We start from the raw sequence: 27,420 nt of genomic DNA, 5'->3' as shown, positions 1-27,420 counted from the left end.
TAGTATGTACCAGAACGTCATTCCTTTTTATAGCTAAACAACATCCCATTGTATGTATCGAACACATTTTCGTCCATTTATCTTGTGATGGACACTTGGGTTGTTGCCACCATTTGGCTATTGTGAATGATGCCACAAGGAACACTAGCATACCAGTGTCTGAGGCCTAGTTTTCAAGTAGAATTGCTGGGTCTTATGGCGATTGTATGTTATTACAGAGTTTAATATTTTGTGGATGTTTAATATATTTCATGTGTTTAATGTTTAATACTTTGAGGAACTGCCAAGTGTTTCCCCATTGTCACTGCATTATTTTACATTCCAAACAGCAATGTATAAGGGTCCTCTATTTCTCCACATCTGCACGAATACTTGTTACTCTCTTTTTTATTCTAGCCAACCTGGTGGGTATGAAGGGATCTCTCTCTCTCTCTGTGGTTTTGATCTGCATGTCCCTAATGACTTAAGAAGTGGAACATCTTTTCATGGGCTTATTGGCCATATGTATATCTTCTTTGGAGACATGTCTATTCATAAAGTCATTTGCCCATATTTTAGTTGGGTTCTTTGTCTTTTGTGGCTGAGTTGTAAGACTTCTTTATATACTCTAGATTAAACTCTTCAGATATGATTTACGAATATTTTTTGTCACTCTATAGGATACCTTTTTCACTGTCTTATTAATGTCCTTTCATGCACAGAAGTTCTTAATTTTGATGAAGTTCCACTTATCTATTTTTTTTTTGTTGCTCATGTTTTTAGTGACATAGCTAAGAATTCACCGCCAAATCCAAGGTCATAAAGATTTACCCCTGTTTTCTTCCTAAGAACTTAATGGTTTTAGCTCTTAATGTTTAGGTTGTTGATCTATTTTGAGTTAATTTTTTGTATATGGTGTGAGGCAAGAGTCCAACTTCATTATCTGGCGTGTGGATATTCAGTCTCTCCAGCACCATCTGTTAAAAACATGACATTTTTCACACCTACAGATAACATTACAGTAAACATCCTTTTCAACCTGTTCCACATTTTTCCCTAAGAAAAATTTCTAGAAGAATTGCTATATCAAAAGATGTGCACATTTTGAAGGCCCGTGATACATCCTACCAAACCTCCTCCAGAAAGGACATTAAGAACACACCACAGGGAATTCAAACACCAGTTTCACCAAACTCTCAACAGCCATGTGTACTACAAACAAATTTTAAATCTCTGCTAATCAATGTGGCATGGGAATGTATTCTAATTAAAGTTTAAGAGAGTTTTAGCTGAACTTGCCTTGACAGCCCTAACATGCTAGCCTCAGCACCTTCCTTTCCAAAGGCTTCACACTTATGAGAAGATTATCTAAGAATAGGACTCAATGTAAACCACTGCAGAGTTTAATATAAGTCTAGTTAAGCAAGGAAACTAAACCTCCCCTCTCATAAGAGTGGGGTTAGAAATGGAAAGTATAATTAGGTTCCTCCATGGGATAATGTAATTTCAAAATATTTCCTTCCTCAGCACAAAGTCACAAACCAGCTGTTTGCGACTTTCAAGTGTGTCCTTTTTTTTTTGTTTGTTTGTGTTCAGGGGAGAGTTACCAAGCACAAGAGCCAGGCCATGAAACCAACTAAACTGAAGTTAGAGGGTTTTTCTTAGAGCCATATAATGACTATCAAGGAAAAAGAAAAACGATTTTGCTGGTAGTCAGTGTTTTCGTACTAGTCGAGCACTTCTGAATGTGAATTGTGCCTGAGTTTTTACAGTTGATGTAGCTTTTTTTGCCCTGTCTCTTTTGCTTCTCCGAAACAAACATACCAAGTGTATCTTTATTTTGTTTTGTCTCAAGCTGTAGTTATTAGAAGTAAAATTTTATGGTGAGTGCTTTGTCAGTGGGAACTTGTTATTAATATGGAAATCCTGAGAGGATCATTTATCCACACAAAACAAGAAACCAGGGGGAAATTAGCTTTCCACATTTCATCATAAAGCATGCATAATTCATAGAAGAGAGGAAACTATTGATGAGGCTGAACAAAATGAGTTTCTTGTTGCCAGAAAGAATAAAAATATTAGGCATAAAGCTCTCTAATTTCCTAAATATTTTCTTAAAGCTTTCTGAAGCTTAATGCCATCGTGACTTTTACTGTTACAGTAGCAAAGATGAAGGCAGATGCTTTTACAGAATCAATAAAATTTTAAGAGGCAGAAAGGAGCTTGTAAAATACCTAGTTTGACTCTATTTTACTTATTGGAAATCTGAAGTCCAGATCGGTGCAGCGACCTGTCGAAAGTCACAGAGAGTGAGTGACCAGAGCTGGAGCGGCGGGTCAGGTCCGCTGACTGTTGCACTCATAATGTAGACCGGGCATCCCCTTAAAAGGCTGATGTAAGTAGCAGTGTCACCACTTTATTTTGCTGTCACTGATGCCACAGAGATCTCCAATCATATATCTATATCTATACCTTATTGGTCAGTTTACAGGATTCAGTTAATGTATTAATTTTATTACTAATTTAGCACATTTCTTCTGAGAGGCCATGGTCATTAAGTTTCCCACTATTAAGAAAGTTGAGCAAGTTTCCAAGATTCCAATATGACAGATGACTCTTTCCACCCATATATTGTAGACATTTTTTAAAAGATTTTTTGAAAGATTTTATTTATTTATTTGACAGAGAGAGACCACAAGTAGGCAGAGAGGCAGGCAGAGAGAGAGGAGGAAGCAGGCTCCCTGCTGAGCAGAGAGCCCGACGCGGGGCTCCATTCCAGGACGCTGGGATCATGACCCGAGCCGAAGGCAGAGGCTTAAACCACTGAGCCACCCAAGCACCCCTTTTTTTTTAAAGATTTTTAAAATTTATTTATTTGACAGACAGAGATCACAAGTAGGCAGAACGAGAGAGAGAGGAGGAAGCAGGCTCCCTGCTGAGCAGAGAGCCTGATGTGGGGCTCGATCCCGGCACCCTGGGATCATGACCTGAGCCGAAGGCAGAGGCTTTAACCCACTGAGCCACCCAGGCACCCCTATTATAGACATTTTTAAAAAGCAATCTCATTGACTCTTCGGTTAAGAAGCTCATCGGAAGAAATCTGTGAGATATCATGGAACTTAAGGGAAACAAAGCTACCTTTTCTGCCAGAGTATTTATTGTTCTTTCGCCTTTTCTAAATGCAGTTTCAACTATCTGACAGGGAAACCTACCTATATGATAGATTTTTCAAGCTCAACTTTTAAGATCTAAAATATTTAAAAACACTTGAGGCAAACTGTAATTAGTTTTCTCCATAGATATCCAAAGTACCATACATGCATTTTCATCATGGATATTTATATATAGTTGCTTCTAGGTGAATTTTAAAAATTCATTTAGGAGATGAGATTAAATATATCCTGTAGTGGGGGTAGTAATAATTCAAAGAGCGGGACAAAGATTAATGCCAAATTAGAATCTTAACTCATCTGCTTTTAATAGCTCATTTGATTTGCCTTGGTTCTAAAGATCCAACGAAACAGGCCACCTAGATACAAATTCCCACCCCCTCCTCACCTTTTAACATAAGAGCTTTCTGATAGTGAGAGCTGACCAACAGCAGAATGAACAATTGTGTGAGCAAAGTTCGTTCATTACTACTGAAAATTTCAAACTAAGGCTAAAAGATCATTTGTCTGGAATTCTTAAAAGGATTTCTGCATTGAGAGGTAGCCTAAAAGGCTTCCAAAATCCTATCATTCCAATACTGTCCCTCTCTCCTACTTTCATAGTGCAAAGGTCCTTCCACATGTGTATCTGTAGTCATCTTAGACTGCCTGGTCTCAGTATTATTTTTGTACTCATCCTGCTTGAAGAGAGGGAGGGTATTTTACTCATCTTCCTGTATTTTACAATTTTAAGTATAGTTTCCTGTACATAGAAAGTATTCATTTGACACTTAATTGAATATAATTGAAATTAGGAGCTTGATTGGTTGATTTACTTATTATAAATCTTCAGAACCATATTTTTTCCCCTGACCTGAGAATCTTATTACTATAGTGAGTCTTCGTGTTAGGATAAATCTGCAGTGCTGCTCTCTCTTTTTTTAAAAAGATTTTATTTATTTATTTTTCAGAGAGTGAGAGAGAGCACAAGCAGGGGGAGAGAAAGGCAGAGGGGGAAGCAGACTCCCTGCTGAGTAGGGAGCCCAATGTGGAACTTGATCCCAGGATCCTGGGATCATAACCTGAGCCAAAGGTAGACACTTTACTGACTAGCCACCCAGGGGTCCCATGGAGTGCTGCTCTTTTATAACATTTTAAGTAAAATAGGAATATTTGATTGAACATGAATACATATTAAGGCTTAAAAATGATGCTTTGAAAATATTTTAAAAATACACTTCCACTTTCATTTATCCTTTTATTGATAATGTGAAAACTAGCTTATCTGTCTATAAACATAAATTTATATTTATAAATAAGCATATTTTTATAATATATAAGAAGACATACCAATGCTATGTTCAATACGGTCACCTCTTATTCTCATATATTTTTAAATGTGTTATAAGATAGATGATTTGAAAAACTAACTTAAGAAAAATGGAACAAGTAAAATAAAAATTCCCAAAGTATTCTGCTGTGGGTTAAATTGTTGATTAAATTGTGGGTTAAATTGATGTTGAAGTCCTAACCCCCAGTATCTGCAAATGTGACCTTAGGTAGAAATGGGGTCTTCGCAGATGTAATCAAGTTAACATGAAGTCATACTGGAGTAGCCTGGGCCTTGAATCCAGTGACCAGTGTCTTTGTAATAACCACGTGAGAACATAGGAACACAGGGAAAAGCCTATACAAAGACAGAGACAGAGACTGGAGTGATATGCCCGCAAGTCAAGGATGTGTGGCACCTGCCAGAAGCTACGAGAGAGAAATGAACAAATTCTGCCTCAGAGCCTCCAGAAGGAACCTACCCTGATGACACCTTGATCTTGGACTTGTAGCCTCCAGAACTGTGAGATTATCTACTTTGTTTAGGCTACCCAGTTTGTGGTACTTCGTTATGGCAGTCCTGGGAAACTAATACTTGTCTTTTTCTGTGAAAACTGACATGACGACTCCTTGGCAAGTTTAGGATGACAAAAAACAGTCTTACCATAACTAAAAGTAATCAGCCACCCTGATAGGTGTGAGGTGATACCTCGTTTTGATTTCTATTTCCCTGCCCAGCAACGGTACTACTAGGTATTTACCCAGAGGATACAAAAATACTGATTCGAAGGGGCACATGCCCCCGATGTTTACAGCAGCATTATCAACAATAGCCAAACTATAGGAAGGGCCAAAATGTCCAACAACTGATGAATGGAAAAAGAAGATGTAGCATATATATATAATGGAATATTACTCAACCATTTGCGATGACATGGATGGCGCTAGGGTATATCATGCTAAGTAAAATCAGTTAATCAGAGAAAGACGAATACCATACGATGTCACTCACATGTAGAATTTAAGAAACAAAACAGCTGAACACTAAGGGGAAACGAAAGAGAGAGACAAACCATAAAAGAGACTCTTAACTACAGAGAACAAACTGAGGGTTGGTGGAGAGGAGGTGGGCAGGGGATGGACTAAATGGATAATGGGCATTAAGGGGGGCACGTGTTGTGACGAGCACTGGGTGTTGTATGTAAGTGATGAGTCACTAAATTCTACTCCTGAAATTAATGTTACACTGTATGTTAACTAGAATTTAAATAAAAACTTGTAACAACAACAGAAGAGAAAAAAAATCAACCACAAAAAATATCATGTAAAAGTTAGAACGACTTTGGTCTGAAAACCACTTAAGAAATGAAAAATCATTTATGAAACAGATCCTCTCAATACAAAAGCTCAAAAGGCAACAGACCAGAAAACCAACTACAAAATCCTTGATTCTGAGCATATTATAGTAAGTTGTGGCATTCCTGGAATACAACTAAAGCAACAAAAATTAATCAAATAGGATAAAAGGAATTGTCTGAGTTGAAAGAGATGTGTTCAGATTGTCAAGATTACAAGATTTATTGATTAAAAGCTCTTTATGCGATGCCTGGCTGGCTCAGTTGGTTAAGTGTCTGCCTTCAGCTCAGGTCATGATCCCAGGGTCCTGGGATCGACTCCCGCATCAGGCTCCTTGCTCAGCAGGGAGTCTGCTTCTCCCTCTGCCTGCCGCTCCCCGACTTGTGCATGCTTTCTCTCTTTCTGACAAATGAATAAAATCTTTAAAAAATAAAAGCTCTTTATACAACTGATTAGTAGTCCCACCCACGCTGTTCACTTTCTCTACCCTTGGTCTTTGTACCTGAATATTTCGCAAATCTTTTTTTCTTTTCCATTTTGCCCAAGTGTCAATGATACATGAGGACACCGTCTGTCACTGATCTACAGTTCCAGCAAGGAACATCGCTGCAGTCCCACCTCAGCCCATGAGGGCCCCCGTGTATGTTCACAGTTGGTCCAGTAAGGGTCTGGCAAGTATAGAAGCTGAGTTCCAAAGGCAATATTGATAGTTCACTTGTCCTTGACCAATTTGTAGAATCCTGTCCCACTTTCAGAGACTATCGTGATCCCAATCATCTCATAAATATTCATTTATTCAGAGGTGAACAAAATCTCCCCCCACATATCTAGCTATGCTAATCAATTCCACTGGGGTCACTGTCAAACAATTCTCTCTCTCTCTTTTTAAGATTTTATTTATTTACTTATTTGAGAGAGAGGGAGCAGGAGTGAGCAAGAGAGACTGCAGGAGCACCAGCAGGCGGAGAGGGAAAAGCAGGCTCCCCGCTTGGGCTTGTTCCTAGCACCGTGGGATCATGACCTGAGCTGAAGGCAGAGGCTTAACCCACTGAGCCACCCAGGTGCCCCTGTCAAACAATTCTTGACACAACAGTCTTTTCTCATGTGGGGCATACTTACATCCATCCTCATTCTGATTATTTCTAATGACAAGGAAAAACTTTTTATAAATATTTTAGATAACAATTCCTATTTCATTAGCTAAGGAAATTTAAACTAATTCTGAACTTCATGAGGATGCATTTCTATTTTTCAAAATGCTAATGCTATCCTCAATTACTTAAGGCACTCACTTTAGATTTTAAATTTTTAACATAATTTTTCTTATTCGGAAAACCTTTAAGACTTTTGAATAGAAAATTGGGGTTTAAACAAACATTTGTAGTCCTTAGGGGACAACTGGAAGTATATGATTCCTGCAGAAAAACTCTAGCATATTAAGCCTTATTTAATCAAATCAGTAGTCATGATGATGAATAAAAAGTAATTCATAGAAATGTAAAAGATCACAATTTATCAGCATTGTCTTTTTTCCACACTTAATTAGAATACAAAATTGATCGGGGATAATCAGGTTAAGTACAAATTGAGTAAAGCCCAATTACATATTATTTTCCTGCTATTCAATTACCTTTTATCATCTTGTTTCCCTTACCTTTTTCCTCCCAGCCAATTAAATATCCAAGGATTCAGGTGCAAAATGGGCAATCCTTGTATCAGCATAGTATGACTAGCTTATTTTTATTTTTATTTTTTAAAGATTCTATTTATTTATTTATTTGACAGAGAGAGACACAGCAAGAGAGGGAATACAAGTAGAGGTAGTGGGGGGAGGGAGAAGCAGGTTTCCTGCAGAGTGGGGAGCCCCATGTAGGCCTTGATCCCAGGACTCTGGGATCATGACCTGAGTTGAAGGTGGAGGCTTAATGACTGAGCCACCCAGGCACCCACTAGCTTAGTTTTAAAAACTGTTCTAAGATAGATGATTTTTCCTTACCAAGAGGAACTAGCAATTATTGAAAATATGAAGAACCAGCATGGGCTGGAGCACCTGGGTGGCTCAGTCATTGGGCGTCTGCCTTCGGCTCAGGCCATGATCCCAGCACCCTGGAATCCAGCCTGCATCAGTCTCCCTGCTCAGCAGGAAGCTTGTCTCTCCCTGTCCTACTCCCCCTGCTTGTGTTCCCTCTCTTGCTTTGTTGCTCTCTGTCAAGAAAGAAAGAAAAAAAGAAAGAACGAATGAACGGATGAACTAGCATGGGCATTCAGCACCTAACCTAAAAAATTATTTTACTTGTTGATTAATGGAACAATAATATTTCATCAGGACTTACAACTGTATCTACTTATTCATATAAACAAACAGTGCTCTCAATTTTGTTTTTAAAAAATCAAAGTGCAGGGACGACTGGGTGGCTCAGTGGGTTAAGCTGCTGACTTCAACTCAGGTCATGATCCCAGGGTCCTGGGATCGAGTCCCGCATCAGGCTCCTTTCTCAGTGGGGAGCCTGCTTCTCCCTCTGCCTCTGTCTGCCATCTGCCTGCTTGTGCTCTCTCTCTCTCTCTCTGAGAAATAAATAAATTAAAAAAAAATCAAAGTGCAGCTTGAAGACATGATTGTATCTTTGATATAGTTCTTATTCAGAAAAGATCTTTTTTTAAAAAAAGATTTTATTTATTTATTTAACAGAGACACAGTGAGAGAGGAACACAGGCAGAGGGAGGGGGAGAGGGAGAAGCAGGCCCCCCTGCCCCGCCGAGCAGGGAGCCCAAAGCAGGGCTCGATCCCAGGATCCTGTGACCATGACCCTAGCTGAAGGCAGACGCTTAATGATTGAGCCACTGCTGGAAAACATCTTTGAAAGTATTGCTACATTGGTTTTAAGGGCATACACAGCAATTAGATGTGCAAACTCCTAAACAGAGTTTTAGGAAATCGAGAAAACAAGGTAATAAGAAATAGTTACTCTAACTCGTGTATGTGTGTGAGAGAGAGAGAATAGAGAAGCAAACGTTCTTCTCCACTGGTGAGAAAATCCTGGGATGGGGGAATCATTTAGTTGAAAGCTCATCCACTACAATACATGAAGAACGAGAATCAAAAGATGATATGGGAGAATGTGACAGCGCTGATTCTTTTTTTTAAAAAGAGATTTTATTTATTTATTTGACAGAGAGTGAGAGATCACAAGTAGGCAGAGAGGCAGGCAGAGAGAGAGGGGGGAAGCAGGCTCCCTGCTGAGCAGAGAGCCCCACGAGGGCCTTGATCCCACTACCTTGAGATCAAAACCTAAGTCAAAGGCAGAGGCTTAACCCACTGAACCACCCACCCAGGCACCCAACAGTGCTGATTCTAACTGGTCAATTACAAGAAGAGCCTGCACCACTATTGTTTACATCCAGAATATCTAGAGATAGGCTAGGACAAGAAAATGCTGTTCATCAATAACAGAATTCAAAAGATCTCTGTGCATTCTGCTTTGTCTACAAATGAATACAAAATATGCGAAGCCAAGAACTGGCACTAGTTGCAAGAGCAATTTCACAAGAGCGGTAAAACAAAGCCAACGGTAACATTAAATAAAAATCCATTCACTGTATTTCCCATCTTGATTACTAAAACACGCTTTCTTGGCACGCTTTCCAATAATATGCTCAGCCTAACAAAGCACACAAAAATCCAAGGAAGAAAAGATGGGCCTAAGATGCTTTTCTCCAAGCTTGGATTTTTATATATTTCTCTAACACCTCTTTTTTTTTTTAAGATTTTATTTATTTGATAGAGGGAGAGGAGGAGCAAAAGGGGAGGGGGGAAATCTCAAGCAGACTCTGTGCTGAACTCGGAGCAACCCCCTCCTCCACTGCAACAAGGGGCTTGACCTCACAACCCTGAGATTATGATCCTGAGAGCATGTCCCGAGCTGAAACCAAGAGTCAGATGCCTAACTGACTGAGCCATCCAGGCGCCCCTTCTCTAATACCTCTTAATCAAATGCCAAGACTCCACTTCTAAAAATGTATCCAGCATATATTAATGTCACACATAAATAAATGTTAGGGAGAAGAACTAAAGTTAATAGCATCCATTTGGGATATCAGTTTTATAACTTCTAAAAATATTTAATAATACTTCTGAATATATACTACTGTAAGAATAGGTTTAAAAGGCAAGTGAAAAACACCACTGAATGTTTAAAATCTCATGTTAATACTCACCACTCATTCATATCAGACTGTTGAGTAGTATCGGAAGAAATCATGCTGGTTGTGCCTTGGAAACGTTTCTTTGGCTGATCTTCAAATATCATTTCACCTGTGACAAAAAAGCAGATCAAAGGAGATATGTTTTATCTAACATGCTTTTGCTTTTAAGTGCAAAGTAAAACTTGTTCATTGGAAATAATTTATAAGATACATAAAAACAAAGCAAAAAGTTTTATATTCCCATTACCAGAGATAACCACTTTTTGGTAATTCCTAAAATGTGTGTGTACACGTGATTGTTTTTAAACATTATTTCATTTGTATCATACACAATACCATATGTAACCTACTTTTTGTTTTTAATGATTACAATTTTCTGTATTATATTAACGAAATTCTACAACATGATTATATAGAGCTACGTGGTATGGTCATACCATAATTTAATCTCATTCCTTATTTTAAATGTTTAGGTTGTTGTTATCTTTATTTTGCCAAACATATACAATGAAATAAATAGACTAATTCTTTTACAGCATACAATGAACAAAATACATATATTTTTCAAGATTAAGGAGACACATCTAATCTCAAAAAACTGCATTGCTGTAAACTTTACCTCAAAGTAAATGCTAAAATCTACACATTATTTGCCATCATGCGATAACCATGTCTGGATGAGAGAAAACTGATGTTCAAGCCCGTAACTCATAGGGTGAAATTTGAATGATAAAACACTAAGGCCACCTACTCATTAAAAAAATATCCCTAGATATAGGGGCACCTGGCTAACTCAGTTGGTAGAGCATGTGACTCTTGGTCGTGAGTTCAAGTCCAATGTTAGGTGTAGAGTTTACTTAAAAATAAAGTAAAATAGGGGCGCCTGGGCAGCTTAGTCAATTAAGCGTCTGCCTTCAGCTCAGGTCATGATCTCGGGGGTCCTGGGATTGAGCCCCGCATCGGGCTCCCTGCTCAGCAGGGAGCCTTTTCCCTCTGCCCCTCCTCCTGCTTGAGCTTGCTCTCTCTCTCTTTCCCTCTCTCAAACAAAATCTTTAGAAAAATAAATAAAATAAAATAAGACAAAATAGGGACACCTGGGTAGGTCAGTTGGTCAAGCATCTGCCTTCAGCTCAGGTCATGATCCCAGGGTCCTGAGATAAGGCTCCAAGTCTGGCTCCATGACTGCTTTTCCCTCTGTCTCTGCTGCTCTCTATCTCTCTCAAATAAATAAAATCTTTTTAAAGATTAAAAATATATATACATCCTGGGGCACCTGGGCGGCTCAGTTAGGCATTGGACTTTTAGTTTTGGCTCAGGTTGTGACTTTGGGGTTCTGGGATTGAGCCCTGCAAGGGGCTCTGCGCTCAGCACAGAGTCTGCTGGGGATTGTCTCCCTCTCCCTCTGCTCTTCCCCTGCTTACAAACTCTCTGTCTCAAATAAATAAAATATTTAAATATATATATATATATATATATATAAAATCCCTATTTCTAGCGATATATACATACCACTATATATATTGCTATGTATATATCGCTATGTATATATCGTTATGTTTATCACTACATATATAACTATATCTATATATATCTCGCTAGAAATAGAGATTCCACAGACCTTCTTAGGAGTATAATCATGGCTCGTAAAGCTCCAAAGAGCATATCCTAGGTATCCTGTCCCCTGCCAGATTACAATCACATCATTATAGAAAAACTACTCACCTTTCCTTTTGGGTTTAAAAGCCAGATATACCAAGACAAATTCATCATATAAAAAAATTGAAATGTTCTTTGCTGAAATCATTATTACTTATAAAACACTTTTTATAGCTGTCTGATTTCTACAGATTTCTCAGAATTCTCCCTTGAAGCCTCATTTGTTCTTGCTTATTCTAGTGGAAGTGTAGCTTATCACCATACAATGCACCTTCATATGCTTGCAGATTCTGCTATCTCATACTCTCTCCCATTTTATAGAGTCCTCATTGATTTTTCTCCCCCACCCAAAACCTCTTTGGATTTTTTATACCTTCTTTCCCCACATTTCCTTTGTATTAATATGCTCCAAATAAGACATCATTTGTTGTTCCCCAAATGGATTCATATTCCCAAATAAATAAAATTAAATTTCTGTTTAATCTGTTACCTAAATCTGTTTAATCTGTTATCTAAAATTCCACATGAATTTTGACCAAACTTATACAGGCTGTGTTTGGAAAGGTCTGACTTAAAATACAGACCATGTAGTACATACAGTTCTTAGGGATATCTCAAAGAAAGGAGGCAGTCATCCTCCAGAGCAACTGAAAACCAGGTATGACAGGCTTGTGTGAGACATGCCACATCCACCAAGATACTGGCCAGAAACCAAGTGTATTGTGTAAGGATTATAATATAAAATAATTTTTAAAATCATACATTCTAAGAAAATTCCAGGAATTTTCAATGTCATAGAACATTTTCTGTGTAAATGTCTTAGAAGGAGAATTATTTTTATTTATTTTTAAAAATATTTATTTATTTATTTTAAAGATTTTATTTATTTATTTGTCAGAGAGAGCACAAGCAGGGGGAGTGGTAGGCAAAGGGAAAGGGAGAAGCAGGCTCCCCGCCAGGCGAGGAGCTGGATGTGGGATTTGATCCCAAGACCTGGGAATCATGACCTGAGCAGAAGGCAGACGCCTAACTGACTGAGCCACCCGGGTGTCCAAGATTTATTTATTTTAGAGAGAGAAATTGTGCAAATGGGGGGAGGGGCAAAGGGAGAGGGAAAGAGAGAGAGAAGCAGACTCTGTGCTGAGCATGGAGCCCAATGAGGTGTTTGATCTCATGAACTTGAGATCATGACCTGAGTCAAAATCAAAAGTCAGATGCTCAACTGACTGAGCCACCCAGGCTTCCTAAAAGGAGAATTATTTTAATTTAGTAAAACACTGTCTTCCATTTACACATATTTTATTTTATTGATTTATTTTTTTAAGATTTTATTTTTAAGTAATCTGCACACCCAACATGAGGCTTGAACTCACAACCCTGAGATCAACAGTCAGTCACACGCTCCACCAACTGAGCCAGCCAGGTGCCCTTACGCATATTTTATTTTAAATACTCAAATGACCCCCAACATTGTTAACAGCTCTTAAACTTAATATATTTCAATGTTTTGTCAACACTATCCCCTAACTTCACAGCACATGCAAAAGATCCCTAAGCTAGGTCACTGATCCATCATCATAAAACAAAGTGCTTGGTCTGAAAGAGTGTCTTCCAGAATTGATCTAGTTTTAGTCTTAGAATATAATAAGTACATGCTGAGTTAGATGTGTTGTTAGGACAACTGCCATTAATTAATCCAGAATACATGCAACACTGAAGTACATTTAAATTTCAATTTCTTTCCCTATAGTTTTGCTCTCCTCCTTCCCTTTTCTCCTTTCCTCCGCTTTTCTTCTTCTTCTTCTTTCCTATCTTAATGGATTTTTCAAAAATACACATTTTAAAAGTTTGACCTCCTTTTCTATTTATCCATTTTCCCTCCCTACTATAGTTAAACTCAGTAGTGGTATTAACAAGAAAGGAAGAACAAACCTAGCTTAGTGAGGCAGGGTTGGGATCTGGCTGTGGGCGTTAAAAACAAAAACAAAAACAAAAAGGAAAAACAAAAAAAAACCTGTTTTTTTCACTGTCCTTTTATTACTGGGTAGATGGGTCACTTTCCATATATTTAACCAAAATTAATCCCCATAAAGAGGTGATACATCAGAGAACACACACCTCAGAATATAGTTTTAGTGTAGTAAGCGGATCTGATTTGTGTCAACTTACTCACGTGATGTCAACAAGTAGATGTGGCAGCAAGCAGGGCAGGGTCAAGATTCAGTGGAATACTAGGACTGACTCATTGTTTGTTCATTCATTCATTCCCCACCTTGTTTCAGAAAGTATTTAAGGCATCTAGCTTGGCGAATTATATAATAAAAATCATAATAGTTGACTAAACTGGAATTAAACTTCTCAATTCACATTAATATGGCATTTTACAGCTTTTAATATAGTCTCTACATAGTTTTGAGTAAAACAAAGGCCTCTAGTAACTTATCAAATATATTTTAAATAAATCCTTTAAAATTAATTTCTTATAACACTTGATTTTATATGCTATTTTATAAAAATAAATCAAAGTTATATTTATTTTTGCTGGTAGATAAAAGTACCTTTTCTTTTTAATGGTCCACAGATACTTGGTCTAATAATGTTGGTGGGGTTTTGACTTCCTCTAAAATAAAATTATATAATCATTACAAGAAAAATTTGAACAAAATCAGCTATCACTACTTCATTATAATAGATCTAAGGGTATACACTAAAAAAGGACTGTTGTAGTATCACATCGTTTTACTGCTCTTCTGTAAATCTGGGTTAAAAACAGGAATGCCTCAGGATAGCAAACTATCTCGTAATTTATAAGGATTCAGGCTTCTTTGAAGTTGTGGTGTGGGGCCGGGAAGGGTGGGGTGGGGGGAGGCTAGAAAGACCTACAGTTCTGGTTGTGACTTGCCTTGAATCAAGGTGAAAACCATGGGTAAATGAGCAGGTACAGATGTTTACAGTTTAAGAATTAGCTCTGATCCTTATCATCAAGCTTGGAGAGGAAGACTATGTTCGAACAGGGCTAATGAATTACTGATCCTTCATGTGTTCGCATGTTTTCACATGTTCTTACTCACTTGATTCTTTTCAATACACAAAATAATAAATCAAAACAATGGCACTTTAATTTAGCTAAAAACACACAACTTCTTTGGTTGTCACAGAACCTGGAGCTATCAGTTCTTGTAAGTTTCTTAAATTCTTATTTTAAAAGCAATTTGGTATATTTTCATACAACAAAAACTTACATTGGAAATCGTTGCGTGGGACTAGGAACGGGACTTGGAGGCAAAGTGGTGTAATTCACACAAGTTTCTAACGATGGAGGAAAACATTGCTAAAACCAAATTAGAACAGAGGTTTTAAAACCACCACTCTTCTCAGAAAGCGGATCAGTCGTTTCCTAGGGTGGGTGGGGGGTGGGAGGAGAGGATATCAAGGGCAAAAGATCACGGGGCCATTGTTTAGAGTGTGGGAACTGCTCTATATCTTGATTATGGTTATGGTTACAGGATGGTGCACAATTACAAAAGTTAATCAAATCATATACTTAAAAGTTGGTGACTTTTGTTACACGTTAATAATAGTTCAATAGATGAAAAGGAAGGGGAAAATGTCATTTAGAATCAGATGTCCTATGGCAAAATATATCCCCCCAAAATGTAGGTGGTGAAACATTAACATTTTATAAAAATTTCAAGGGACACAGATTCTTAGGTTCTCCTTTCTTACCTTCCCAATCCCCTGGGTGGGAGGAGCTGCTGGGGATACTGGAATTAAATGGATGCTCTTTGAAGATGGCTTCTCTAAATTACTGTCACTCTGTATAAGCAGAAAGCAGTGTACCATTGTAGCACCAATTGCTTACCTATCCCGTACTTAGGCAGATAGCTGCTGCCTGGGGAAGGGAATCCTTACTGAGTCAGTGTGTACTATGGTGAGGAGCTCATATCATCCTAAAGCAAGAAGGGAACCCAAGATTCACTTCACTTTCTCCTTTGGGGAAAGAATGCTCATGGCAAGTTGAGGGGCTTCCCTAGTGTCCCCAAAAGGCCTAGAATGTGAGCACTTGATAACGAGTAAATACTTACCAGTATATACACAAACCTTAAATTAAAAATTTTCTCTTGGCCTCTGACCTGTGCTTTGTTATTGAAAATTACAATATTATGTTCAGGGAACAGTCAAAAAGGATTTGGTTAGAACTAAGATACAAATGGGACAGCAAACATAACTACAGCTATGAAAGATGTTTATAGATTTTATGTGGACAAAATCAGTACTGCATAATTCACGCCTTTATAATGTGCTCTTTTCTTTTCTAAGTCACAGTACAGTTATGTTATGTATTCCCTTCCTCTTCCTAACACATTCACAGATTCACTCACTCGTGCCAACATGTAAAGTAATTATAATTGGGTTAATGGAATCCAACAGCGTCTATAAATTGTATTAGCACTAAACATGAAAAGGGGCAGGCTTCAGAGGCTATCTACTCAATCTTTAGGACCTACTCCTAAGTCAGGGATAGATGTCCATCTAAGGCACTCAGGGCTCAAAGGAAAATAAGATGTCACTGTTTCTGTTGATGACCCATTTCCAAATCTAGTGACTCCCAAATCTGGACACTAACATCTAGCCAGAATCTGTTCTACCCAAATTTCAGCTCAATTCTCTGTCATTATCTGAAATGTCCATGGAAAAGAACCCTAAACATTGCTCAACTTCTACAACTAAGTAATCATAATGTGTAAAGAAACATTAAAAAATGTTAGCAGGGGATGTAACTCAATTCCAAATATGTTCAAATTAAAGGCTGCATGTTAAAATGTTAGTGGGAGTGTATGTGTTACAGGCACAGAAATGTCGTATTTATGCAGAAACTCACTGTCTGTGGTTTGAAACTCTAATATCTAGTTAATAAATTATGTAGGAAGGAGTGAAATCATTCACTGTTTTGTCAACTAAGCAATTTGACCAGCAGAACTGAACTTTTCTTAGACTCAGTAGGACAGAGAGGAGGCTGGTCCACAACAACCCTGGTTTTGTATCAGACAACTATTTACTATGAACCCCACTTTCGAATGATGTCAGTTATTTTATGAGTAAGTCATCAACTGTTTCTCAGGAGCAATAAAAAATTATTTATGCAGCATATAAATTTCAGTTTCAAATGAGAGCTTGAATTTCGAGAAATTACAGCAAAACTAAGTAGTGCCGATACTGAAAATCAGCAAAAATTTCAAACTGTCTATAAAATTGAAGTGTTAATACCATACCAGGTTCAAACTCTCTTCCCAAGACCGACTTATCCGTAGTGTGGTTTGTAACTCCCTGCAAAAGAAGAGATATCAGTACTGGTGTTTGCCTAACAAAAAGAAAAGAAGTGACTGAACACAGAGATGATCAGAATAGTAATTCAAAGTACACTACTCACCATTCATGCATTGCTTCTCTAGTCATTAGATTCATGCCTTCCTCCTGAAAGGCAGAACATGAGAATAAATGAATACCAGATCCTATGGTTTTACAAAATTCTTTGATTTGGTTGTACCTTTATTATTATTCACTGGGCCATACAAGAGCTAGAGGATAAATCTCTCAACAAGTGTCTAGTTCCCTACTTTTAATCGTCACACCTACCACACCAAAGATCTATTAGTAATGCGTTATGGTACATCAAATATGGAGAAACTTTCTAAATGAATAACTGTAGCATTCTTCATTCAAAAGAGCAAATATCAAACATTCACTCTTATACTATTTTTCCTACCATTAATACTATGATATTAATAAATATTACTCAAGTCCAAAGCAAACTAAATGTCTATCGACATTGGTTTGTTTAACTAAATGATGGTAAAACACGATTTATTTATTTTTTTAAAAATATTTCATTTATTTATTTGTGGGAGAGAGAACATGCATGAGAAGGGGATGGGGCAGAGGGAGAAGGAGAAGCAGACTCTCCACTGCGCAGGGAGCCCAATACAGGGCTCAATCCCAGGACCCTGGCATCATGACCTGAGCTGAAGGCAGACACTTAACCAACTGAGCCACCCAGGCTCCCCTATGTGCAAACATGATTTAAATCTAGTCATTCACATTGAAGAACATGTATTACATAGTAAGTAGGAAAAAACCTCAGATGCTATTTATGTAAAATTAAAAACAAGAGATGCTCAGAAGGATGGTCACCAAAAAGTTCACAGTACTTATCAATGAGTAGTGAGATTTAGAGTAATTTGTTCTTTCTTTGTACTTTACCATATTTTTGACCTTCTTTTTAAAAAATAAGCACAAGTATCATTTCTCACACAAATTGTTATTTTAAAAATAACCTACATATGGAAAGATATCCTGTGTTGATGAATTGGAAAAAGTAATATTTTAAAGACAGCAATACTACCCAACGTGATTAACAGATGCAATGCAATGCTTATCAAAATCTGAGTGGCATTTTTTGTAGAAATAGAAAAACCCATACTGAAATTCACATGGAAGAAAAAATAAAATTCACACGGAATCTCAAGGAGCCCTGAATAACCAAAACAATCTTGGAAAAGAAAAAGCATAAATTTGGAGGACTCAGACTTTCTGATTTCAAAACTTACTATAAAGCTACAGTAATCAAAATCGTGTGGCACTGGCATTAAGGACAGACATATAGATCAATGGAATAGAACAGAGAGCCCAGAAAGGAACACCTACATACACTGTCAATCAATGGAATAGAACAGAGAGCCCAGAAAGGAACACCACATACACTGTCAATTGATTCTCCATAAGGGTGCCAAACCATTCAGTGGGGGAAAGGATGATCTTTCCAACAAATGGGGCTGGGAAAACAACATCCACATGCAAAAGAATGAAGTTTCATCCTTTCCTTACACCATGTATAAAAATTAACTTGAAATGGATCGAAGACCTAAACATAAGACCTAAAATTATAAAATTCTTATAAGAAAACACAGGGCAAAGGCCTCCTGAATTGGATTTGGTAATGATTTCTCAGATACAATAAAAAAGCACAGGTAACATAAGAAAAAAATAGATAAATTGGACTTCATAAAATTTAAATTTTTCATGCATCGAAAGACACTATATCAAGAGGGTGAAAGACAATTATAAAATTGGAGAAGATAGGGGCGCCTGGGGGGCTCAGTCAGTTAAAAGCGTCTGACTCTTGATCTTGGCTCACATCACAATCTTAGGGATGTGGGATCAAGCTCCACGTCTGGCTCTGCACTCAGTAACTCACTATGGGGTCACTTGAACATTCTCTCCCTCTCCCTCTGCCCCTCCTCACCAAGCTGATGCTCTCTCTATATACACAGATAAATTAACTGGGTGCCTGGATGGATCAGTTGGTTGAGCGTCAGCCTTTGGCTCAGGTCATGATCCTGGGGTCCTGAGATAAAGCCCTATGTTGGGCGCGCTACTCAGCAGGGAGCCTGCTTGGCCCTCTCACTCTGCCACTCTCCCTGCTTGTGCTCTCTAGTGCACTCTCTCTCTCTCTATCTCTCTCAAATAAATAAATAAATAAATAAATAAATAAACTCTTTAAAAAATATAATTAATTTTTTAAATCTTTTGAAAAAAGAGTTGGAGAAGATATTTGCAAATCTTATATTTTATATATACAGAATATATAAAGAACTCTTATAATTCAAAACAAAAACAAGATAAACAGCCTAATTACAATGGGGCAAAGGACTTGAATGGACATTTTTCTGAAGAAGATATATAAATGGTTAAGAAGCACATGAAAAGATGTTCAACATTTGTCATTAGGGAAATGCAATTCAAAACCACAATGAGCTAACACTTCACACTTACTAGGATAGATATCATTTTTTATTTTATTTTAAAGATTTTATTTGGGGCACCTGCTTGGCTCAGTCATTAAGCGTCTGCCTTCCACTCAGGTCATGATCCCAGAGTCCTGGGATCAAGCCCCGTGTCAGGCTCCTTGCTCAGCAGGAAGCCTGCATTTCCCTCTCCCAATCCCCCTGGTTTTGTTTCCTCTCTCACTGTGTCTCTGTTAGATAAATAAACAAAATCTTTTAAAAAAATAAAGATTTTATTTATTTATTTGGGAGAGAGAGAGCACAAGCCTGGTCAAGGGCAGAGGGAGAGGGAGAAGAAGACCCCCTGCTAAGCAGGGAGCCTGATGTGGGACTTGATCCTGGGACTCCAGGATCATGACCTGAGTGAAGGCAGACGCTTAACAAACTGAGCCACCAAGGTCCCCCTAAGATAGCTATTATTTTAAAATGTAGAAAGTAACAAGTGTCGGCGAGAATGGGGAGAAACTGGAACTCTTATACATTGCTGGTGGGAATGTAAAGTGGGGCAGACTCTGGAAGACAATTTGATGGTTTCTCAAAAAGTTCAACACTGTATTACCCTATGATCCGCCAATCCTGTTCCTATGCATATATCCAGGGGTATTAAAAAAGGGACTCAAACAGGTCCTTATACACCAATGTTCATTAGGAGCACTATTCACAATAGCCAGAAGGTGGAAACAACCCAAGTGTTCATCACCAGATGAATGGATTAAAAACTGTGATATATACAATGGACTTATCATTTAGCCATGAAAAGGAATGAAGTTCTGACACATGCTACAACGTGGATGAACACTGCAAACGTTATGTTACATGAAATCACAAACACAAAAGAATGAGTATTGTATGATGCCACTTTGATGAGGGTACCCAGAATAGTCGAATCGTCACACAGACAGAAAGTAGAACAGAGGTTACAGGAGATTGAGGTTCAATAGGAAGTTATAGCTGAATGGGTATGGAGTGTCTGTTTGGCATGATGAAAAATTTCTGGAAATGAAAAGTGATGATGGTTGCTCAACATTGCGAATGTACTTAGTAACACTGAATCGTACTCTTAAAAATGGCTGAAATGGCTTTAAGAAATTGCACAGTCCAAATTCATCCTAGTATTTTTAAAAACATAGTTCACACATAATAAAGTATCTAGGATAGTGCTGGGCAAATAGGGTGCTAAATATTATGGGGAACAGGAAATAAGAGGATGAGCTTTTCCTAAAATGGCCTAGAATCACATTTGAGAGCTAAGTTTTATACGTATTAAGTTGGTGCTCTCCAAAGTAAGCATGATCATAGCCCAGGAAGTATACAAGGTGATCCACTGAGAAGCAAAAAGCAAAACACAGAAATTCAATTTATATATTTTAAAATCTAAGATAGTAAGAAATTCAGGTTTGCTAATAGTCTACAGTTTGACACAGGTGCCCTCACTCAGCCCAGAGGGTTCCAAGATCTTGCAAAACACCAGCATGTTTTTTTTTTAAGATTTTATTTATTTATTTGACAGGCAGAGATCACAAGTAGGCGGAGAGGCAGGCAGAGAGAGAGAGGAGGAAGCAGGCTCCCTGCTGAGCAGAGAGCCCGATGCGGGGCTCCCAGGACCCTGGGATCATGACCTGAGCCGAAGGCAGAGGCTTAACCCACTGAGCCACCCAGGCGCCCCACCAGCATATTTTTGGTCTTTAGCTAATTATAACTAATTGCAAGTTAGCTGGCCTTCTGGATATATTATCCAGTTTTAATTAAACCGAGTTTCACAAAACAGACAAGTATCTTAACAAGATTTCTATAAAAAAATGTTGGACAGAAGATATATAATACAAATCTAAGTGAATGACAGGGAAATGACAAAGGTGAAGCTCCTGCCTAGCACAGTGCACATCATCTGCCACCTTCCTGTGAAAACACAATGCTGAGCTAATTACTACCGAGGCATAGGCTAAAATAATTTTAAATCATGAAGACTACTGGAAATATGAATTCATATTCACTCTTAATGATGACCTGTAGTTAATAAAATACAATTTAAAATGTTCCAAAAACATCATTTCATCTTTAGTTCATCCTTTTTACATTTGTATTTTGCATATATTCAATGATTCACATGATATACTAGCTTAGTAATATATGTCCATCACGTTTTGGAAGAATATATTATTTACATATATTGGAAGGATGTGTTAAAATATCTTGACTGTTGCAGTGTATGATCAAAAGAGTTTAAATATTCTTGTCGATATAAGCGATACACGTTATGGGTAGTCTGGAAGAGAAAAGTGGCTTGAGTTGTGTGAATTAAAATGTGATCTAGGGGACACCTGGGTGGCTCAGTTGGTTAAGGTCTGCCTTCGGCTCGGGTCATGATCCTAGGGTTCTGGGATCGAGCCCCACATCAGGTTCCTTGCTCAGGGGGAAGCCTGTTTCTCCCTCTGCCTGCCAGGCTCCCCCCTGCTTGTGGTCCTTCTCTCTCTCTCTGACAAATAAATAAATAAAATCTTAAAAAAAATAAATAAAATGTGATCTAGGCCTTGAAAATGGTTTAAAATATGGACAAACAGAGGGTGAAGGGGAAGGTATTCCAAGCAGAAGGAACCATGTGAACAAAAGCTTAGAGAGAAAGAACATGGCAGGTTTCAGGGTAGTGAGACTAGCTTGATTGAAACGGAGTGTGTTATGAAGTAATGAGAGATGAAACTGGAGAAGTAAAATAGGGCCAAATTTCTAGGATCTTAAGTAACTGAAGGATTTGAGCTTAAAGAGTTTGGGCTAGGACCGTAGGCTTTGGAGCCAAATAGAACTAGGCTGAATCTTAAGTCTGTAACTTATTATCTGTGCAACCCTAGGCAAGCGACTGAACTTGAGCCTCAGTCTCCTCATCCACGTGAAGATAATGATAAGAACTGAGGATAATGACGGGGGTATACTGTTCTTTTCCACAGTACCTGGCAACCTATGTAAGCAAGCACTCACTACAGCCTAGCTATTCTTTTTTTTTTAAAGATTTTATTTATTTATTTGATACACAGAGAGAGATCACAAGTAGGCAGAGAGGCAGGCAGAGAGAGAGAGGAGGAAGCAGGCTTCCTGCTGAGCAGAGAGCCCGATGTGGGGCTCGATCCCAGGACCCTGAGATCATGACCTGAGCCGAAGGCAGCGGCTTAACCCACTGAGCCACCCAGGTGCCCCAGCCTAGCTATTCTTAATCTTACTCCTATTTGATAGGTAATGGGAAGCCATTATAACTTTTTGCACAGGGGAGAAAAGGTGAAAATGATGTCTTCGAGAAATTATCTTGGTGTTGGTTGTGGAAGTTGGATTATACCGGCAGAGATAGGAAATCTCTTAGCATATTATTAGGGTAATCTGGGCCCAAGGGACAGAAGGAAGTGGGAACAGAGAGGATGTTGTCAAGGAAGAATTAGTAGGATTAGATGCCTAATTAGATACAGGAGAAAAATAAGGAAGAACTGAAGGTGAACCCGGAGCTTCGAGTTATTTTGATGTCATTACTGAAAATGAGGGAAATCAGGAAAGGAAGTTTAAGAAGTTAGTCTTTTAAAACAACAGAATAACAGTAAATCTTTTCAACAAAATGTAAGGTTAGTATAGTCCTTCCATTTAATACTTATGTAGGTGTTTTCCTGTAGCGAGAAGCTCAAAGTATTTTGTAATTTACTCAATCAACAAGAGCAGTTTTCCCAAAGTAGGACAAGATTTTGCCCATTGTTCCTCCCATGGAAGGTTGGAGCATTAGCCAACATCAGCTATTTTGAGGGTTGTTAGTAAAGGTAGGCTGACTCTTTTATCGTTTATATCTTGCCTATTTCCAAAACGGCTATGAGGTGCTTATAATGAAATAAGATTGTTTTATAATGAAATAAGATTGTTAAAATAAGGTCAAGAGCCATGTAACTGTCAAGGGCAAAGAGTACTGTATGCTAGAAACCCAGCTTAAGGAGAATTGCTACACTTGAGTGCTAAGCTTAGAAGGTGAGTATGCCTGAGAGATTTGAGTTGCCCAGTGCTGGCAGAGTGTTTAACAAATGCTTGCTAAAAGAATGAAACCATTTGTAAACTAAGACCAAATTTCTTTGGTTTGGTCTAAACTAAACTAAACTAAACTAAACCAAATTTCTTTGGTTTGGTCTAAATTAAGACCATTTCTTCCTAAAAAAGACTAGGTACTTGGTATGTTTCAAGGAAGAATGAAAAACGTATCTGAAATCTAATGCCTCTGCTTTCGTAGACTGTGGAAACTGAACTGTGGTATCCGAATGGTCCCTATCAAAATCATGCCTGGCACTCATAGCATCATCTGTTTCAAAAGCTTCGTTTCATCAAGTTCCGTTACATTTGTGTCTGAACGCAGGTTAATTTATCCAAACCAGGTAAGATAAAACAAAGACTATAGTATGTGTTGCTAACGTTTACATTTGTGAAGGTATAAAAGGAAGAGATGCTAGAAATACAGCGGTAATATGTAAGTAGATGATTTGCCTGATTACTTAAGGCACTGCAGAAAAAAGTCACATTCTTACTGGGTATTGGTGATTTTATATCCTACTGAACAAGGCAGGAAATAAAGGCAAAGTTATAGAACCATATACTGTGAACAAACTGTTGTGGGTGGAACTGTGTCCCCCTAAAATCTAGTATGCTGAAGTCCTAACCCCCAGGGCCTCACAATATGACTTCATTTGGAGATAGGGTATTTGCAGAGGTAATCGAGTTAGAGCAAGGTGATGAGGGCGGGCCCTAATCCAGTACGTCCTTATAAAAAAGGAGACAGACATATGTGAAAACACCATCTGAACGTGAAGATGGCTATTTACAAGCCAAGGACAGAGGCCTGGAACACATAGATGCTTCTCTCACAGCTCTCAGAAGAAACCAATCCTGCCAACATCTTGATTTCACACTTCCAGTCTCCAGAGCTGTGATCAACTAAATTTCTGTTGTTTGAGCCCCTCTGTTTGTGGTATCCTGTTGTGGCAGTCCTAGCAAACTAATACACAAACTATTTCAGCAGGGTGGTCAACTTATCTTTAGGGTTTTAGAATAGGGAACTAAAAGCTGAGTGCTTCCAAACCTCTTGAAACATAAACTTGATTATTACTAGGAAAGGAAAATTACATAAAAAGAACAGTTCCTGAACACTTAGCAAAGTACTGTGTTTAGAAAATTAATTCCCATGGTCACTACCTCAAAATATATACATAAATCATCATGTTGTGCGCTTTACACTTAGACGATGTTGTATGTCAATTACATATCAATAAAGTTGGGGGGGCAAAAATAACTTCCAACTTCATTTTCTCAAGTTTCTTAATACCTAGAAACAGCTACCAGCCCCAGTCGAGAAGAAATTATCCACTAACTGCCTGCTAGGAAAGGGGCAACCTAAATCATACACTGACTTAAATGTTGACCCAAAACCTAATACTAACTTGCACTGTGTGCTTATTTAAAAGTAAAAGAAAATGTAATCAACTCAGTTTATAGCAAATGCAGGGAACAAAAGAGCATATTAAACACCACATGGATGCAGAATCAGAATGTGGGGCAGTCTACAGGACAAATGGCCTTGTTTCTTCAATAAACAAGTGGCGCAGAACAAAACACAGGAGGGGAAGGGAATGTTTTAAGTAAAAGAGAGCTCCTGGGTGGCTCAGTGGGTTAGGCGTCTGCCTCTAGCTCAGGTCATGATCTCAGGGTCCTGGGATCGAGCCCCACATTAGGTTCCCCACTCAGTGGGGAGTTTCTCCCTCTGCCTCTCTCCTGCCTCGTGCTCACTCTCTCTCTCTCAAATAAATAAATAAAATCTTTAAAAAACAGAGATCTGAGTGATCATGGTTGGAACATGTTTCAATCAGTAAAAAAAAGATGTTTTAAAGAATAGCGAGAATTTTAACATGGACTGCTTATTAGACGACATTAAAGAATAACTTGGTTTTGCTAGGTATAATGATGGCATGGTGATTATGTAAGAAAAAAAGTCCTTCTCAGAGATTCATACTGCGTGTTTGTGGGTAAAAGAGATCAGGGATTTACTCTCAGGCATCCTCCTCCCCAAAAGGTTAATAAGTTCAATAGCTAAAAAGAAAACACGGTTAAAGAATGCATATAAAAAGGGGTGCCTGCGTGGCTCAGTCTGTTAAGCGTCTGACTGTTGATTTCAGCTCAGGTCATGATCTCAGGGTCAGGAAACTGAGCCCTGTGTTGGGCTCTGCCCTGGGCATGGAGCCTGCTTGGGACTCTTTTTCTCCTTCTTTCTCTGCCCCTCACCCCTGTGTTCATCTGCTCTCTCTCTCTCTCAAAAAAAAAAAAAAAAAGAATGCATATAAAGAAATACGCAATTTAAGATATCTATCAGACCTTTAAGCTGCTAAAAATAAGTCTTGGTTTTCCATTCAATCAGTACCCAGATTGAAAGCTAATATTATGTCTGTTTTCCCATTTAATTCACTTTCTACTTGTGTTTCATTTAAAATGTTTGTAACATATATTATGTCACTATGGAAATAGATTGCTTTATAATTTACTGACCAGTTAAATTTTTCTTGGTTTCAAGCTTCATAGTCAAATAGCAACATGTAACCAATTTTCAAAAATTTATCTTGATTTCAAGCTTTATAATCAAATAGCAACATGCAATCGATTTTTAAGCAACAAAACAAACTGCACAGATAAACCAGAGGTCATCTTACATACTAATTTAAGGCTCTTTCATTAAGAACTTCTAAAAGAGCTCCCTACTCTCAAAGACAGTTAAAGAACGTTTTATCTACTAAAAAGCAAAAGGATCTTTTTACCATACTTGTTTGCTCCTGGATGACAGGCTGGACTTTAGGGAAGCCATGGTGGGAGAGGGAAAGAGGGAAAGAAAGCAGGAGCTGGAGTCCTAAACACCAGGCTCATGAGATACTATGGCTTTTGTGCCACTGAAACAGGGAAAGGGGTAGCTGGAAAGGAATCCAGTAATTTAGGGCTAAATCTGGCTCTGACATTCACTAACTCTAAACATTGGGTAAATTATGAAATTTCTCCTGTTGTTAATTTCTGTGCTTACGTTGTGAGATAAAATGAGAGCACAGATGTAAAACACATATTTTAGTGCTAAGTGAATAATAAGTGCTTCGTAACAGTTAAGCCCCCCTTGAACAAAAGTCTGCTTGTAGTTGGGTCAGAAAAATCCTACCACCTGTGGCGGAGTGGTGATTTGATCTTTTGAGTTCTGTGGCTAATCTTTGGATAATTAAAAGGTTTAACTGTGTATTAGGCATTTGCTTTTAAACACACACACACACACACACACGCATGCACACATACAGGCCTGCACAAAACACAAGCCACTGAGGTACAATGTGTCTCTGAACTCAGATCACTAAGCAATTACACAAAATGGTAGCATAAAGGCCATTTCACCCATCAAAAAAATTTCATCTGATGGTTTTTAGAAAAAAATGATAATTATGGTCAGTATGAACCTAAAAATTCATAATCTTTTTTTTCTTTTTGATCTCTGAAAGACGCCAGATCCAAGGCAGAAGAGTATATCATCTTTCTGGAAGCTATCAGTTTATTAAAATAGGTAATAACCCAAAGAAATACAGGACTTCTTAGTTGTTTTTATTTTAGAGGAACCATTCCTGGAAATAGAAACAGAATCATTTGTGACCTCATTTGGAATTACAGAACCATAAGTATATTTTTCCCATAGGTATTTTTTTAAGGAAAAATAGTTTTCTTTTTACTGAACAGCTATCAGTTTTCAAAGTCTTCTTACCTGTTTGATTTGATGAAGGCGACCAAAGGAAGCACGGATGGGGATGGGAGAAGGTGGTAAAAACTGAAATTTAAAATATAAAAGTCAATACCTGAAGCTAACATAACACTGAATG

The 27,420-nt window shown here is 38.1% G+C and overlaps 1 protein-coding gene across 3 annotated transcripts in view; it reads right to left on the bottom strand.

Moving 5' to 3' along the window:
- The window catches only part of LOC123935573 (P2R1A-PPP2R2A-interacting phosphatase regulator 1-like), a 68,775-nt gene that overhangs the window by 17,978 nt on the left and 23,377 nt on the right, over positions 1 to 27,420 (bottom strand). For all 3 annotated transcript variants that reach the window (XM_045996510.1, XM_045996512.1, XM_045996511.1), the window contains exons 5-11: positions 27,306 to 27,368; positions 17,104 to 17,147; positions 16,946 to 17,000; positions 15,399 to 15,488; positions 14,915 to 15,003; positions 14,231 to 14,292; positions 10,029 to 10,125 (exon numbers count right to left, since the gene is read on the bottom strand). In XM_045996510.1, the coding sequence (XP_045852466.1) occupies positions 10,029 to 10,125; positions 14,231 to 14,292; positions 14,915 to 15,003; positions 15,399 to 15,488; positions 16,946 to 17,000; positions 17,104 to 17,147; positions 27,306 to 27,368 (500 nt within the window). The remainder of the gene's footprint in view (positions 1 to 10,028; positions 10,126 to 14,230; positions 14,293 to 14,914; positions 15,004 to 15,398; positions 15,489 to 16,945; positions 17,001 to 17,103; positions 17,148 to 27,305; positions 27,369 to 27,420) is intronic.

The sequence above is a fragment of the Meles meles genome, chromosome X (genome assembly GCF_922984935.1).
Source record: "Meles meles chromosome X, mMelMel3.1 paternal haplotype, whole genome shotgun sequence".
NCBI classification, from domain to species: Eukaryota; Metazoa; Chordata; class Mammalia; order Carnivora; family Mustelidae; genus Meles; species Meles meles.
Note: the sequence above shows the minus strand (reverse complement) of the source record. Positions and strands in the feature narration are given on the sequence as shown.